The sequence below is a fragment of the Pleuronectes platessa genome, chromosome 10, assembly GCF_947347685.1.
Source record: "Pleuronectes platessa chromosome 10, fPlePla1.1, whole genome shotgun sequence".
NCBI classification, from domain to species: domain Eukaryota; kingdom Metazoa; phylum Chordata; class Actinopteri; order Pleuronectiformes; family Pleuronectidae; genus Pleuronectes; species Pleuronectes platessa.
The window spans coordinates 22,157,827-22,175,185 of record NC_070635.1 but is presented as its reverse complement, the minus strand read 5'-3'; the positions used below and the strand labels follow the sequence as shown (position 1 = coordinate 22,175,185).

The window sequence follows — 17,359 nt, the reverse complement described above, 5'->3', positions numbered from 1 at the left end:
ATGAGTGGGAGGATATTAACTCTGAAGTAATGAGGTGACCCCTGGATCCATCTTAATCAAACAGATTAGTCATTTTATACTTCTGTCAACACGCACGCACGCACACACACACACACACACACACACAAACACACACACACACACACACGCACACACACACACAGGGTAAATTCGACCTCACTTTGTTCTAGTTACAAATCTATAAACACATATGTTTCTACCTCGGGGGGGATATCATGTTTGGTATAACATGTGAGTTTAAATAGTAAATACAGGAAACAACTAAAGACTGTTCCAACTTCAGTGGTTCAAAGTATGAAGTCAGTGAGGATTCACACTCAACTTTCATCTGGATCCATATGGTCGGCTCACGTCATGGAAAGAGCTAAAGCTCCATTTCAAATGAAAACCAACCTTCAGGATGTTTTGCATGAGGACATTCACTACATTCACCAATGTGATTCAGACGAGTAAAAATAGAAACAAGACTCGATATTTAAGACGTTGCCAACACACACAAATCTCAGACTACTTGATAACTCAGAGACACACACATTGGTGAGGACACATTCTTTTCCTATGAGATTTGTTATAAAGTCAAGTAGGATTTAGGTAAAGAAGTGGAAAAAAGGGCATTTCTGGTGCAGACGGACAATAACTGACGTCCACGCTCTTGACACGAACACACCATGCACTGTATCAGCAGAGGAGGCTGCTACCTGGTGAATTCCCACTGTGATATTCACGAGGACAACCAGTGGAGGAAGGAGAGCCTCCAAGCATGTTGGCTGAGCCTGATTATTGAAACAAGACCACAATACAAGTAGGTTGTTGTCCTATGAAATTCAGCTTTATTCTGTCCATTATGAAGTTTGTTTGGCATTTGTAGATTTGCATGGTCCAGTGTTCAGTATGATGTGGGATGAAGGTAAAGCAGAATGAACATGCTCAATTTTGACAAAGATTGATTGACACAAGTACGGTTGAAAACTGCTGCTGTTCTGCCTTACTTTGGTTGAAAATTACTCTTCATAACCTGATTGTGATATTAATGCAGGTCTATACGTCAGCTATGGACCCCTAAGTGATAGAAAATATTTCAGGGACGCATTCATGTATGTCCCTTGGAATCATTGCACACTTAGTTGTGTGGAATAGAAGACCAAAAAAAAGTATTGGAAAGATATTAGACATGTATTGACAGTATTTTCACCATGTCAACACAGAATACAAAAATGTTGATCATTTTCGTGGGTGAATGTAAAAACCTTTCAAGAATCCCATGGCAGTGGGGGCGCCCTTAGCTCGGTTGGTAGGGCGTCCCCCCCATGGGCCTCGGCCAGCAGCGGACCCGGGTTCGATTCCAGCCCGCGGTCGTTCTCTGCATGTCACTCCCCTCTCTGCCCCATTTCAACTCTGTCTCTTAAACTATCAATAAAAGCATAAAATGCCAAAAAATAATCTTTAAAAAAAAAAAGAATCCCATGGCAGTAAAACAATGTAGATATGTGATGAGGTCATAATTCCTACCAGCATCAGAATATCAACTAACCGAGCAGTAAAGCAGCAGTTTTACAGAGATTACAATTCCTCAGTCTGGTGTTTGTATTATGTTCCAGGCTGAAACTGTCGGAGACAGATAACATCCGCAGAGAGAGTTATAAGCTCCAACAGGTGGTGCACTTCATGTTCCAGAGGGGCCCCGGTCAGACAGTGATGTTGGGCACTCTCAACGGAGCTACGAAAGAGCACCGCCTACCTGTCCTCCACACCGACAGGGACCCAGGCCCTGCCAGAGCCTCCTCTGGGTGCACAGTGGAACAGCCAGCCACACAAGAGCAGGTGAAAGATGAGTTGAACAAGCAGGAAGTGACTGACACAACTCAGGTCCTCAGAAAGCCAATCAGAGTGAACTTCAGAGCTTCCAGTCTGATGTCCTCTCCAAGAGAAAACGCTCATCGGGCGCAGAGGAGGGAGTGAAACAAAGAGGTGAAGCTGAAGGAACATCAGAAACTGTGGCTCAAAAATTACAATATAACATTTGCTGTTCTTGTTCACATGCTGGTATCTGTACGTTAACATTTGCTTTAACGTTGCATGAAATAGCTACATTGAGCCACTTTTATATGTATGAAACCTCTGCACAACACATGTTCTGACTTAGTATTTGAGTATCATCCAAATAAAAGTCTTCGAATTTTTTTTTTGACTTTTAGAAGTTATTATGTTAGAAGTGAATTGCTTGATTTAACTTGTCATAATTAAAACACTAAAAAGCTGTGAAATATGTTGTGTTGTGGGAATAACACATTCTGAAGTTATTATTTTAAGATAACGGTTATGCCCCAGGAAACTATATATTTTTCTTATTTTCAGTGATTTCCATACAAAGCTCCACGAAAATGCGCTGGAAACTATTTGTGCTTACTTGTTTATATTAATCATAAAATTGTCACATTAGAGAAAAAAACAATTCATAAATGTGCATACATAATGTGATAGGACTATAAATATGAGTATCAATGTGTCAATTATTTCTCTGTATTCCTGTTGCACAGTTTATAAAATGCAGAATTAGTTTCCATGTCACTACTGTGCTATTCTTAAGAGAACAACAGCAAAGACAGCACCTCCTTGTGGTAAAATAGAAACATTGTAAAGAGGCACCCACAAAAGTTGCTTTTATAATCGAAATACATCAGTACTTTTGAAAGACTGAGGTGAATAGCTGAATAACCTAGAGGAGTAAAAAAATGTATTTGAATAATTGAACTGAACAGTCAGCGACAATACATCCAACACTCACAAAGCTAGATTTCAATAAACAATCAATTACAGGCCTTCAATGTGTTTTATATTTTATTTTTTCTGTAGCAATGTAATAAGTTTCAGTACCAAGCGCTACTTTGTGATCTGTTCCCTTAAAATTTACATGCACCTGAAATAGTCCTGTCTCCCTCCTGATAGACTAAAGACTCCCACAAAACCAGACTGAAGACGGAAACTGTCCCACAACCGTCCATCAACATATAAAAACCAAGTATCAACACATGCCAGAGCACTGACAGACTTAACCATGTTTTACTAATGTTGCCAGTGTGTTTTAAACGTGTATCTGTTTTTGCTTCAATGTAGCGTTTTCAAATAAAAATTTCCTGATGAGACAATTTTTTTCTCTGCGTGTTACCTGGGACGACAAGCACCATTTTTTAAGCCATTCATTTATAACAATGACAGAAAGAGCAACTTTCACACAGAATTTCTGACCACCTTTTCCTAGGGTATAAATAGAAAAAATAAACCTGTATGTGTAATCAAGCATTGGTTGAGTATCCAATATGGATATAAACAGAGAGATCCTAATGCATATTTGTGATTGTAGGTTTTCTCACAGTTAATTTAAAGCTAATGACTCTTATCTGGAGCGTCTGAAGTAATGGTGATGTTGTTCAACCTGACAGAAGTTCTCCTCTTTTCTAAACTCTGAGATGAAGGATGGAACTCTCAGATGCTGAATATGATCTCCTCAGAATGAATAATACATCTTCATTATCAGTGCACCTCAATAGTCAAATGAAAAACACCAGCCTTGTCTTTTGTCACTTTGTGTGAAGCTGGATTTTCCCTCCTAATATGGCTTCCTCAGCTTTCTTGTGTTTCTGGACAGTGACCTGCAGCTGCCAGTACTTGAGATACACCCACATGAGGCTTCCGTTCTTCCTCTTGTCATTGTTTAGCAGGTCAGCACAATGCTTGTCTCTCTTAAAAATGTCCATCAGGTCAGACTCTAGGTCTAGTTCTGCCCCGATGGGTTCTTTGACGACCCTCAGAAGCATGTTCTTCTCCATCTCCAGCCGCTGGTCTCGAGGTTGGATGAGGGAACAGTAGGCATTCTGACGTTCCAAAAGGTGACCCTCTAACTCCTTCAGGGTGGCTGTGGCTCTCTGGCACCAGTCCTGCTCTCGTTCCAGGGCATGATGCAGCACAGCACCTGCAGCTCCGGACTTTACCAGCCTTTGTGTCTCCTCCTCCAAGGCCTCTCGCTCCTTGTAAGAGAGAAGAAAGAGCTTTGCTTATAGAGAAGAAGCTTCAGGTTAGGTAGGAAAAGTGAACACCATCAGAACTTGACGGCCAGTTGATTTGTTTTTTTTTACCTGTTGTAGCTGTTTCCGCTCTTCCATCAGTTGCTGGCTCTGTGAGATCATGGCCTGTTTGTAGCCTTTCACCCTCTGTTTCTCCTTCTCTAGCTCCAGCTCTAGTTTAGCAGCTGCCCTGCGCCTCTCTGTAAGGGTCTCCCTGTACCGTGACTCCATCTCATCTCTCATGGTGGACACTTCCTCGTCATACTGGGCTCTGACCTTCTGGATCTCCCTCTGAGACTCTCTGGTCCAGATCCAACCTGGTGGGGTGGTGGGAGATAGGATGAGGGAGTGAGAAGATATTTCAAGTCCAGACCAACTGCATTACATAATACAGATTTTCTAAACCTGCTTAACTCCAGGTTTTGAGCGACAGTAATGTGGCGACTGTATGACCTGAGAGTAAAAATGATCAAGCAATCAAATGATAAGCAAGAGTGCGTTTTGCCACGAAAACTTGGCTTTAATGGAGCAGATATAAAACCTGATAACATCAGAATCAGAATTATTTTTATTGCCATGTATATTTGCACATACAGGAAATTGCCTTGGTCAGGTAAGACCTTTGTCAGGTACAACAGATGTGAAGGTTTATTGAAATCCCACAACTACGTACACTGTCAAGTTATCTCCCAAACTACAGCCAGAGACAGACTATCAGTTGCAGTTTTAGAACTGCCTGTGAATATCTGGACTGAAAGAACTACAACACTCAGAGACCTTCAAGCACACTGCCAAAACACTACCATAAAATGTAAATAACATTAAGACCTACCTAATCATAGTTATTAAGAGTTGTTAAGAGCTAGTTTCTAATATTTTAACATACTAAAACTATTAACAGCCTAAAATTCAGATGACTGATTTTTTGACACATGGTTGCCTTGATGCCATTTTAAGTCTTGTGAGTTAAATGCTGATGTTTTTTTTTTTTAACCTGTGATAACAAAATCTCAAGTTAAATCTCAAGATTTAAAAAGTAAAAATAAACATTTTAGAGTTTAAGTGTAAATGTCACACAATCAACAGGCATGAAAACATAACCTCCCTGGCCAAGTTAAAGGTTCAGTGTGTAGAATTTAGTGGCATCTAGTGGTGAAGTTGCATGTTGCAGGTTGAATACCCCTCACCATCCCCTCTCAAACATGAAAGAACCTGTGGAAGCCTTCAGTTGTAATAAAAACTCAAAGGTGTTTAGTTTATCCAGTTTAGGCTACTGTTGAACACATGGCGGCCTGCATAGAGAAGATCTGCTCCTGTCGTAAATATAAAGTTGATTAAATATAAGAAGGAGGGTAAGGTGAGGGGTATTCAGCTGCAACATGCCACTTCAGCACTAGATGTCACTAAATTCAACACACTGAACCTTTAATATTGTTTGTATAAATATATGTACACTCAACTCCTCAAATGCTGTGTTCCCGTATGTGTTCCCACACGAACACACACGAACACACACGAACACACACAAACACACACACACACACACACACACACACAAACACAAACACAAACACTTAGTCTTAACTTACGAAATGCAGCAAGTCCCAGCATGGGGACCAGCAGGGCGTAGTTCCATTGGTTGCCATCCCCAGCCCCCCTTCCTCTGGCATCTGGTTGGATGTTCCATCTGGGGGGGTCATTCAAGTTGTTCATGGAGGCTGTCAATCACACACATTCATAAACACAGGGTAAACAGACATCAGCAATAATGGACATGTTTACATGCAGATTATGGGCAGGTGGTGAAGTTAAAATGTGCAGCACAGATGGAATGATGTAACTGAAGAAGCACAGGTATCTCATTAACACTTAAAACACTGATGTTAATGTAACCAGCAGGAAGACACAGGTTAGCAGCTTCAGGTATAAACTGGTTTAGAGACATAAACATACACGTATAATTATGAAGCTAACTGCCATGCCTCTCTTTGTCCAGCAGGGTCCATTGGTCTGGTTTCAGATCCATTGTGCACTGTTATTATCAGAACTGTGTTCGAAACAGCACGCGTGGCCTTTGCAAATTGTGTTGCAAACACGAACTATGCATAAAAACATCGTTAGCAGTTCGCCTCGTTAGCATACGCCAAAACACAGCAACAGCGAAACCAGTCTGGCATGAGTCGGAAATTTGACAGCCCGTCTAACCACAATATGGCTACGAGCTAACATGCTAGCTAACACTTGGCTCGCTGGTGCATGCTCGCGGTAGCATTTGAATATAAACCCAACACGGGGCTATATAGCTCTGTATTGTTTACAAGCATCCAGTGGAGGGCTGTGATACACGGTGCTGCGTCTCACCTTGAAGGAAAAGTCTAGGTCACTTATATATTTGTTCCTCCTCACCCTGATTACACAAGTTTACGCTTCAGCATTCCAACTATACCAAGCGGGGGTCCTACAGATGAATCGTATATTCACAACAAACAAATTAAGTGCAGAAAATAGAGTCCTTATATGTGTAATATTATTTAAAGGTGCTGTGGCAGAGCCTCTTTGGATAGAATTAAGTTTAGGAATTCATTTAGCGGACAACCATTGGGAGCAACATATGCGACACCCCCATATCTGACGTTGGTTTTGTCCTGTGCAGCAGAATATCCCATCCTCCGTCGTGTTTCACGGTTGGTCCTACAATTGACAACATGGCGAGTGTCCGTGCCGCATCCCGTCTCCTCTCCAAGAGGGTTTTATCGAAATCAAAAGCTGTGAGTTATAACAATACGACTTTAAACTCTTTATGTATCTATAAATTATTTGTTTATGTCTTCTGGTTGCTTTTACCAAGCATAAAGGACAAAAGTGGACGCACTTTTGAGCTTTCGTAACCAGCGCATTCCCTCTTTCGTAACCTGTGTTATGTAGCCGGGGGTTGTTTCAATGTGACACCAAGAAAAAAGCTTTTTTTACGAGTCTAACTAAAATGTTCCTAACAGTTATTGCATCTGTAGTTGGTTGAAATCATACATTGTTAGTAACGTTTACGGTAAACTGTCAACAGAGCTCTGTCAGCGAGTTAATAACTGGGACTTCCGCTGCCCTTGTGGATACCTGTTAGCTGCTCATGTTAACATGCTCAATGATACAGGATGAGATATAACGTGTTTCTAATGCAAGCTTTCGACTAAAGTCATTTTTAGGTAATGCCACAGGTTTATGCAACATTACTTATTTATTGTGTATTGTTGTCGGGGTGCTCATAGCAATACACAGTGAAATCCACCTTTGATTACATACTATTTATAGCATTATATGATTATTAGCCGTCTTTGATTGATCTAGATAAGGAACCTATTTGATTTAATTTTTTTTTAAATGTGTTCTATTTTTAATGTCTGCTCTGTTATAAACTGTATTATTTTCTGTCAGGTGCCTGCTGCTGCAGTTCAGGGCTCCAGGAACTTTCACTTCTCCATCTATGGCAAGAAGAACAATGCCAAAGTATCAGATGATGTGAGTGTGATTTGTTAGAAATTTCAGTTTGTGTGTTCTCATATTGGCCTCTGCATTTGGTGTCTATATAACACTTACTGTTGGGGAAAAATGTAAAAATGATGACAGCAAACTAGCCTTACATTATGCAATCTCCATGAGTTATCCTGAGGTTTGACAGTAGTGTATCTCCTTCATTGTCTGCAGATCTCTACTCAGTACCCAGTTGTGGATCATGAGTTCGATGCCGTGGTGGTAGGAGCTGGAGGGGCAGGACTAAGAGCAGCCTTTGGCCTGTCAGAGGCTGGCTTCAACACTGCCTGCATTACCAAGCTCTTCCCCACCAGGTCTCATACTGTCGCTGCACAGGTACAACACATTTCATCCATCATTCTTGAGATATATTATTTTGTATGTTTGTTTGCATAGCATTGTTTGTAAGCTTGTCCAAGTCTTTCTCCATGTTGAATGAAAGCTCTACAGATTTGTTTTTTTAGGCTTCAAGTAAAGACAATTGATTTGAGAATTGAATGGTCGTCTTGTTTCACAGGGTGGGATCAATGCAGCTCTGGGGAACATGGAGGAAGATGACTGGAGGTGGCATTTCTATGACACAGTGAAGGGATCTGACTGGCTGGGAGACCAGGATGCAATTCACTACATGACAGAGCAGGCTCCTGCAGCCGTAGTGGAGGTAAGATCTAGCTCAGATACCCACTCAGGTGGAGTGGCCTACTCGGTAGAGCGTTGGGCGCACAACAAGGGGGAGCCGGGTTCGAATCCCACTCTTTCCCATCTTTATGAGAGGCGGTGGTCTAGTGGCAGAAAGTTGGACTATGGGCAGAGAAGGTCTCTGGTTCGTCTCTGGTTCGACTCCAGGAGAGACAACCTGAACCCGAATTGATCTGTCCAAAAATCCAAGAGTCTCATGGTCGCTCACTGCTCTGTGTGTCCTGCACCAGATGGGTCAAAAGCAGAAGTTAAATTTCCCTACCTGCATGAGTGTGCCTTTGCATGTCTGTGCATGTGTTTGGGACAAATAAATGCATCTTAACTTAACTGGCAAAGGCTGGCCTCTGACCACTAAAGAGCTTAACCATTCAATAAGAACCTACAACATGGCATGAGGACCCCCCCCAAAAAATGAGGACCCCCCCCCCCAAAAAAAAGCAAGCAGTTATCATATTTAACATGTTTTAAAACTTAAAATCATTTGAATCCTTGTGATAATTTTTTTACTATATATTTCATCTCACATCATATACTAAGCTTGCTGTAGTGTTGGTAGGCTCTACAGATATTTATAACAAATCAATTATTACACTGACAAGTCATTAAATTCCCATAGCATGAAGGCTAGTACAGTTTTCATAATGCTTCACTTGCTCACAGTTTAAAAATTGTCCAATTTCATACTTGTTATTGCACCAATGATAATAACATGATACAGATTACATACATTTTTAATGTGCTGGTTTGCAAGTTAGAAAGATTCTTTTTTAATACATTTAAGAAGATGGACCAATAGAGGGTGATCCATTTTAATAGATCTAAAGTAAAATTGTAGTTAAATACATTTTAGACACACACATGAGGGTTAAGGATAGGCTGGCTCAGATTATAAACCAAATGCAGAATAATTGCAGATCAGGAACTCATGTTGCCGTTTTACTTTCCAGTTGGAGAACTTTGGCATGCCGTTCAGCCGCACTGACGATGGGAAGATCTACCAGAGGGCATTTGGAGGCCAGAGTCTCAAGTATGGAAAAGGAGGCCAGGCTCACCGCTGCTGCTGTGTAGCCGACAGGACAGGACACTCTCTACTTCATACACTATATGGACGAGTAAGTACACGCCTACTCACCTTCTTTCTCTGACTCCGTCCAACCATAGAGATATTTTGTGAAGCACAGTTTTATCTGAATTTCCTGTATTTCTCTTGTCTGTTTTTTTGTTCAGTCACTCCGTTACGACACCAGCTACTTCGTGGAGTACTTTGCCCTGGACCTGCTGATGGAAAATGGAGAGTGTAAAGGAGTAATCGCTCTCTGCATGGAGGACGGATCCATTCACCGCTTCAGAGCCCAGAATACTGTCATTGCTACTGGGTAGGCGACGCCAAAATAACACAACTTAGCTTACAGTTTGTCTTGATTATTCAGCTTTATGTAATTACCATAGTTTTGATATGATATACATTTCTTCACGAGTGCACATGTGTTTTGTTTCCTTCCAGGGGTTATGGAAGAACCTATTTCAGCTGCACATCTGCCCACACTAGCACAGGAGACGGAAATGCGATGGTGACAAGAGCTGGCCTGCCCTGCCAGGACCTGGAGTTTGTACAGTTCCATCCTACTGGTGAGAAAAATACATTTAAAGATCAAGTTCTGAAGTAGTTCAGTTTCTGAAGAGTTAAACTGAGTCTTGTTTTAAAGACTCCACTGCAGCTAAATATGTGTACGTATTTGAAAGACATGTCTGGACTGCTTAAGCCATTTTCAGACATGACCTGTGGGTCAAATCCGGAGAATTGGCTACAGAGTCTACCCAGAGTTTAGCTTTCACATCGCCTTCTGCATTTCTTTGGACATTACACTTGGTGGCTAGGGTGACATTTGCGTGCACACATGCAGCTCCTCTGGAGAAAATACGGAAGAGCTGTGCAGTCCAGTGCTTGTCTGAAAGCAGCGTTATAGTGATTTTAAGTAATCAAGATATTTTATCAGTTTAAAGTCTGTTTGCCACAGTCAGAATTGTTTTTTCATTCTCAGTCTATTTACACTTTTATCTAGTGTTCAATTTAATTCTATTTTTTCATAAGATGTAAGCACTAATTATCTATAGTTTAATTCATAGACAACTGCTCAAGTGTATATGAGAGACAAAGAAAGTTGACTTTTTACACAAAAATCCGTTTGTCTAATTGACTATATGGAACAATAATGCAATTAATTTATTAACGCTCAATGTTCTTTTATGGTAATGTGGTACTAAGGATTACATAAGATTTGAACTCCCATACTTAATAAATATGTTGTGCTTTTTTTTAAATGGGGTGGATTCATGAGTGTTCAGGCTAGCTAGTTGACAATAAAGGTTACATAGACAAGTGGTCATCTTTATTTTTGTTCCTGCTGGACATTGGACACCAGCGCCTTCACTTACAGATGAAGTAGCCCAGTGATGTGACTTGTGGCAGGTCCTCAAAGGAGACTCTAATTTAGGGACTTAGTTTTAAGTCTGTGGTTACAGAAATACAGCACACTTTGTATTGCGTAGTTGTTTTAGGTATCTATATAGGTGTTTTAATTTCAGTGATTAAAGACTTTGAGGCCTTTTACAATTCACCAGCAGAGGAGGCAGACTCCTTTTGTATGAGCTCAAAACACTGTAACAAGCTAAATTATTAAAACAATTAAAAAGCTTTTTTTAATCATAGAATAATTTTGTAACAAGAAAAGCTGACTGGCTTGTATAAAAATAAGTTGGCATCATCTAAGAAAGATAAGGCACTTATTATTGTAACTATACCGTAATAAAAAGGCAATAAAGCAGTGAGGACTTTATGTTCAGTATTAATGCTAATTTCATTCAAATTAATAAAGTTAATCATTTTTAAGATTCCTTTGAAGTCCCTTTCTCCTTGTAACTGATTCTTATTAGTCTTTAATCAATATTGAGATTGAATGGCCTGTTTGATGTCTAATTTAAGTTACCATGGTTACACAAAGGACTAATGTTGTGCCCCATATAAAACTGGGACATTATTGTGAGGACTAGTATCAAAGTCTGCCTACTATGATGCTATTCCTAGATAAATGATGACTGAGCTGGATCTCTGACCATCAGTGAGTCGGACAGGCTTTGGTTTAACATGTGGATCTCTACAGGGATCTACGGAGCCGGTTGCCTGATCACAGAGGGTTGCCGCGGTGAGGGAGGGATCCTGATCAACAGCGAGGGAGAGCGCTTCATGGAGCGCTACGCACCCAACGCCAAAGACCTGGCATCCAGAGACGTGGTGTCACGCTCCATGACCATCGAGATCAGGGAGGGCAGGTATGGACTGAGTATGAGTCAGAAATGTAATGTTTCTGTCACACTTATAATTACCACTCCTGGGAGATGAAAACCACTGAACAGGAAGCTGCTGATTCCCCTGTTTTTAAACCCCTGTCGGTCTTGTTTTGTTCAGGGGTGTGGGGCCGGAGAAGGACCACGTGTACCTGCAGCTTCACCACCTGCCTCCTCAGCAGCTGGCCACAAGGCTGCCTGGTATCTCGGAGACGGCCATGATCTTTGCTGGAGTCGACGTCACCAAAGAGCCCATTCCTGTCCTGCCCACTGTTCATTATAATATGGGTGGAGTTCCCACAAACTACAAGGGACAGGTAGGTCACATTTACCCACTACTCATGCTAGAGACATTTTGATTCCATTTTTCCCTTGGTGCAGTTAAAAATTACCAACAGATATTATTTATTACGTTCACCAGAGTGTTGCATATGGTACAAATAGCTGTTTTACTTGTGGGACTTTCCACCGAAACTAAAATACTTGATGATGTGGTATCAGACTGGTACATTGATTTACTTACTCGCTGTTGCCCGAACCTGCACGTCCAGCCATATCGGAGGTATTGAAGTACTTTGCTAGGAGCTTGACACACTGCTTTTTTTCTCCACAGGCGATCACTCATACTAACGGAGAGGATAAGGTGGTTCCTGGACTGTACGCCTGTGGTGAGGCGGCGTGCGCCAGTGTCCATGGTGCCAACCGACTGGGTGCCAACTCCCTGCTGGATCTGGTGGTGTTTGGCAGAGCCTGCGCCCTCACCATTGCAGAGGAGCACAAACCTGGTGAGGACCACTGTTGGATTGTTTAATCATTGACGATGCAAAAATGTCTACAAGAAGTAAAACATACAATCATACAACTTGCAGAACTTTGAAAAATCCTGTCAACTTTCCGCAGCTCTTTTACACATAGAGGCGCAGGATGATGAGATTTGAGAAGTGTAAATTCTTCTTCTGTTTTAATATCAAATAACACCACTACTTTGTCAACACTCCAGAATTATAGCTGATATCAGAAGTTCTGGTGCATATCCCTTTGCCGCTGACTCTGATGTGTTGTTCTCTTTTCAGGAGAGAGTCTGTCTCCTCTGAAGTCCAGTGCAGGAGAGGAGTCTGTGGCCAACCTGGACAAACTGAGGTTTGCTAACGGAAGCCTGAGAACCTCTGAGATCCGACTCAACATGCAGAAGGTAAACACACAAGCACGCACACAAGCCGATGACAAAACTGACATAGTGAAAAAGGAAAACTATTTGGATGTGTGTAATCAGAAGGTAATTGAACATCACAATAGCTTGTATTTAATCACTGGAGACTATACATCGGTAAAGAATATTCTGCTGAGATCCCTCACAGTATCTACTGTACTGTGTGCACATCTAGTATATTTTCAAAATCTCTCAAACATGACCTGTCTAGAAACATGATTTTATGTGTGTGTTTTTCTGCCTCTCTATTCAGACCATGCAGGCTCATGCTGCAGTGTTCCGTACTGGCTCTGTCCTGAAGGAGGGATGTGAGAAGATGGATGTTATTTATAAGAGCATGGATGACATCAAGACCTTTGACAGAGGTACGCCGCCTAACTGTTTTCCTGTTTCTATCGGTTTACAATTCTACGTGAAAAAGATTTCCCTATTTGTCTCACTGAAAGGCAAGATACTTAAAGTATTTTTTCCTCCCTCCTTTCCAGGCATTGTGTGGAACACAGATCTGGTGGAAACCCTGGAGCTGCAGAATCTGATGCTGAATGCCGTCCAGACCATCAACTCTGCTGAGCAGAGGAAGGAGAGCAGAGGAGCTCACGCCAGAGAGGACTTCAAGGTCAGTTTTATCTAAATTTATCAGATTATATCAGTGGTCTTTTTCGATGTCTTCTTCATGTCTGACAACCCTTTTTCATCCTGGGATAATTGTATATTTTTTTTCTTCATCAACACACCCACTTGCTCGCTGTTAATCCTCCGGATAAATTCCTGCTGTGTTCTCACATGAGCTCATTTAGACAATCTCCAGAGTTTTTACTCTAAAGGGCTGTCAGGAGAACCTCTGGAGAATGTCCGTAGCAACTGATTAGGGACATTTGTGTTCTCACATACAGCCCCTCCTGATTATTCCCAGGGATTATCAGGAGTTCAGTGCATGTTGTAGTAGTAGTAAAGTAGCTAAACTCTCTTTCTTCTATTCTAAGCTTACTCTGTTTTCCTTATTTTGTCTGTATATAATTACATAAACAAGCAAGCATAACAGCCGCTCCCCTCTCTGTCACTGTATTCCAGGACCGTGTCGACGAGCATGACTACTCCAAGCCCGTTCAGGGTCAGGAGACGAAGCCTTTCGAACAGCACTGGAGGAAACACACTATGTCCTACGTTGATCCCAAGACTGGCAAGGTACACCCAGTGTGTCCAGTGTGTTCTCTACATTTTAAGGGTAATGGTGTGTGTATACATTAAATACACCTTTTGCCTTTGTTTGATCACAGGTGACCCTGCAGTACCGCCCCGTTATCGACACCTCTCTGGATGAGCAGAACTGCGCTGCCGTCCCACCTGCCATCCGCTCTTACTAAGAGACCTCCTCTTCCTCCGCTGGTCCCCTCCCTCATCTCCCCCTTACTCAATGAGTGAATTTTATTATTATCTATTTAACAAGATACGTTTTCTGTAAAGGAGATGATGTTTTGGGACAAGTTTTGCTTTCAGTTGCACATCTGTACTCATTTAGAAATGGTTAAATACACAACTGTCTTGTCGACTTCATCCCTTTGTGTCACTTTCCTGCTTCCTCTCATTTTTTGCCTTGTGTGTGCATCAGGTAATATCAACGTGCTCTTGTGACCTCTCAGGCTGTGTGAGTTGGTTTTGTATAACCATATACCTTGAAACACTCGAGTGTGGATTTTTCAGCTTTTAGCTGATGGGCACAGGAAAATATAAAAAGGAATAGTCAGCGTGTTATAACACCTTCGCGCGACTTTTTGTGACGACACTATAGTTTAATTTCGTGGTGTTGCATTGCATTAAGAATGTAGGCAGAGTGACAGATGGTCAAATCTAAGAAAGCTTTCAAATTCAAGCTGAAGTGAGGAGATGATGGAAATTGATGGAAGTCGCACCTCAGAGGAAGTGTTGAGTTTGTAAATATTGCATAAATGTACAATAAACATGGCAACTTATACTGTATGTACTTCTATGTTAAGTATGAAGTAGTCTTTTCTCACTTACCATTGCCTTCGGTTTTTGATATTTGTGTGGTCTAAATGGTTAAATACATATAACTGTTCAGTAGATAATCAGCTTTAGGTTTATCAATATATTCCTGTAAACCAAATAAATCAGCTTGAATCTTTTTAGCCACATGGTGTCAGAACAATGACATGTTTCGGTGTGTTGTCGTTCTCTTATTTACATCATATCTCTTGAGGGTAAATTCCAGTGAGGCTCAGTGAAGAGCACAGAGCTGTGCGGTATTGGGCCTTTTAGATAGTAAGTGATTTGTGTTCTCTCAGAAGTTATGAATTATTCAGAGTCCAGAAATCAGTGTCAATTCTTAAGTGCTTGAAAAAAAGAGGAGATTCGAGTGGACTTTACAGAAACGGTTGTGTGTGATGTCACCTTTAAGTGTGATTCCCCCACCCACTGGAGTTCACTTCCCGCACCTCGATTACAACTTTCACAATTTAACAAATGCTTATGTTTCTTGTACTGATCACTCAAAGGGTAACATAATTTATTTGGCTGTTTTAAAAAACAAGTGACAAGTTTTTGCCATCTGCATGTATTTTCATATGTTCAATAAAGTGTAGACTACGCATAGATACAAAATCTTCTGGTTTGTCTTCACCTGATGTTCAAGAGTGGACACACTAACATGAACACCTACATACTTAAATTATATGCAGTATGATATAGTAAATATCATATGTACCTAACATATAGTTTTGGATGAAACATTTCAGAGGAATGACACGTTTAACTTACAGTTTTTCTCCATTGCTTTGGCTCATTTCACGAAACAGAAATGACATTCTCAAAACAACACGTACAAACCTCCAAACCACTGGGCACTTGTTCACAACAGATTGGAATATCTCATTCCTTTAATCAAATTGCAATTGTATTAGCACATCCTAGCTCATGACAAGTACAATTTCCAACAGCTTGCACAAATTTCAAATGATTTAGCACACCTTTGCAAACGGTTAGGTACAATTGCCTTCATTTAGCCCCTTGATTCCCAAACTGGGGTACATGTACCCCAAGGGGTACGCGAAGTGGGGGTACGTGGGGAGAACATTTTATCTGTGTTTTCAAAGTGAAAAAGCCCATTACATTTTCAAACTGAGCTATAAATAATCGTGCAATATTAAATAGTCTGAATAGCCAACTCGCATTGCCAAAAATACCCATATTCAGCAAAATAATTACACTGCCGAAAAAAGTTACAGGTAGGTTAGTGACCGTTAGTCAAAACTAGGGATGGGCATAATTAATCGACAATCGATTAATTGATCCTTAAGAATTTCGTAGATGACATTATTTTGTCATCTACGATTATTATAAGTCCTGAAATCCCTGACAATTTCAAAGTTTCAAGTGTTATAGGATGTATATGTGCGTCGGGGGGGTACGTAGCTGGAGATTGAATGTCTGAAGGGGTACGAGACTGTAAAAAGTTTGAGAACCACTGATTTAGCCCAATTACCAATTGAATATATATTGCTGGTCAAAACTGACTGTCGCTTCTCAGTCAAGTGGTTGTTCTCTGCAGAACATGTTGGCATCATTTCATTGTTTACATCATCACCTGCACAATAGTTCACTCCACTGTCAAAATCGTACAGGCACATAATGCCATGAAAAACATCATGGTATATACTGTAATAAGGATATCTTTGATCATCGGCTTAATTTGCAGGTGCAACTAGAACTTTAGTAATCAAGGTTGAGTTTCACACATCTGATCACCAATCACACAGTAAGTTTACAGTTTTTCTCCATTGCTTTGGCTCATTTCACGAAACAGAAATGACATTCTCAGAGCTCTAAGTGCAATTGGCAAAATAGCCCATATGGTTCAGCACAACTACATAGATCACCTTCAAAAGGTCATATCTCACTATGCCACATTTTTGTTTTGATGTGCTTATTGTTTGACAGTATATTGTGCTGTACACATTTTCTGTTACTGTAAGCACGATGTATGGCAATTACTGTAACAATTTCCATGGCAGTATGAGTTCAATAAAGTATTTAATGTGAAACCTTGAATTAATCTTTTTTCTGTTTGATACACTTAGTATTCTGGAAAGAAAACATCTACTGTAACCATTCAGTGTCAAAGGACTGAGCCAAGATTGAAATGTGCACATGAGGGATATTTCTATGGTCCACTGCCATACTGACAAAACATCTAAACATTTTGACCTGTAGTGTTTAAACAATGCCAAAGGGACTTTTCATTTTGGGGGCTCTGACTATTTGTATGAGAAAAGGATTTAGTTTTGACTGATGAGTTGTCTGTTTTGGGAGAGATATGACCTTTTGCAGGTGTGCTATGGAGTTTTGCTGAACCATCTGTTATTTTGGCAAATGTATTTAAAGCTTTGAGAATGTCCTTTTTTTTCTGAGAGATGAGCCACAGCAATCGAGAAGGAACTTTTCATTTTGGGGGCACGGACTATTTATATGAGAAAATGATTTG

At 40.8% G+C, this 17,359-nt stretch overlaps 3 protein-coding genes across 4 annotated transcripts; 2 read left to right on the top strand and 1 right to left on the bottom strand.

The window, feature by feature from the left end:
- The first annotated feature begins 689 nt into the window (after positions 1-689).
- Positions 690-1,980, top strand: zmp:0000000930 (uncharacterized). Its single transcript, XM_053432153.1, has 2 exons — positions 690-823; positions 1,620-1,980. The coding sequence occupies exons 1-2, from the start codon at positions 690-692 to the stop codon at positions 1,978-1,980; spliced, it is 495 nt and encodes a 164-aa protein (XP_053288128.1).
- Positions 1,981-2,846: 866 nt separating this feature from the next.
- LOC128449114 (coiled-coil domain-containing protein 127) lies at positions 2,847-6,543 on the bottom strand. Of its 2 annotated transcripts, none has more exons than XM_053432151.1 (4): positions 6,444-6,543; positions 5,672-5,800; positions 4,155-4,399; positions 2,847-4,046 (listed from the first exon to the last, which is right to left on the bottom strand). In XM_053432151.1, exons 2-4 carry the CDS (start codon positions 5,793-5,795, stop codon positions 3,600-3,602), a joined length of 816 nt encoding a protein of 271 aa, XP_053288126.1. In that variant the 5' UTR covers positions 5,796-5,800; positions 6,444-6,543; the 3' UTR covers positions 2,847-3,599. The 2 variants fall into 2 exon arrangements, with proteins under 2 accessions (XP_053288126.1, XP_053288127.1); XM_053432152.1 differs by lacking the exon at positions 6,444-6,543 and adding an exon at positions 6,065-6,437.
- Positions 6,544-6,733: 190 nt separating this feature from the next.
- sdha (succinate dehydrogenase complex, subunit A, flavoprotein (Fp)) lies at positions 6,734-15,480 on the top strand. The gene is made up of 15 exons (XM_053432150.1): positions 6,734-6,850; positions 7,512-7,595; positions 7,782-7,943; positions 8,125-8,268; positions 9,254-9,418; positions 9,534-9,682; positions 9,811-9,935; positions 11,468-11,636; positions 11,773-11,968; positions 12,265-12,436; positions 12,725-12,843; positions 13,115-13,226; positions 13,347-13,477; positions 13,933-14,046; positions 14,139-15,480. The coding sequence occupies exons 1-15, from the start codon at positions 6,788-6,790 to the stop codon at positions 14,223-14,225; spliced, it is 1,992 nt and encodes a 663-aa protein (XP_053288125.1). The 5' UTR covers positions 6,734-6,787; the 3' UTR covers positions 14,226-15,480.
- Positions 15,481-17,359: the final 1,879 nt, after the last annotated feature.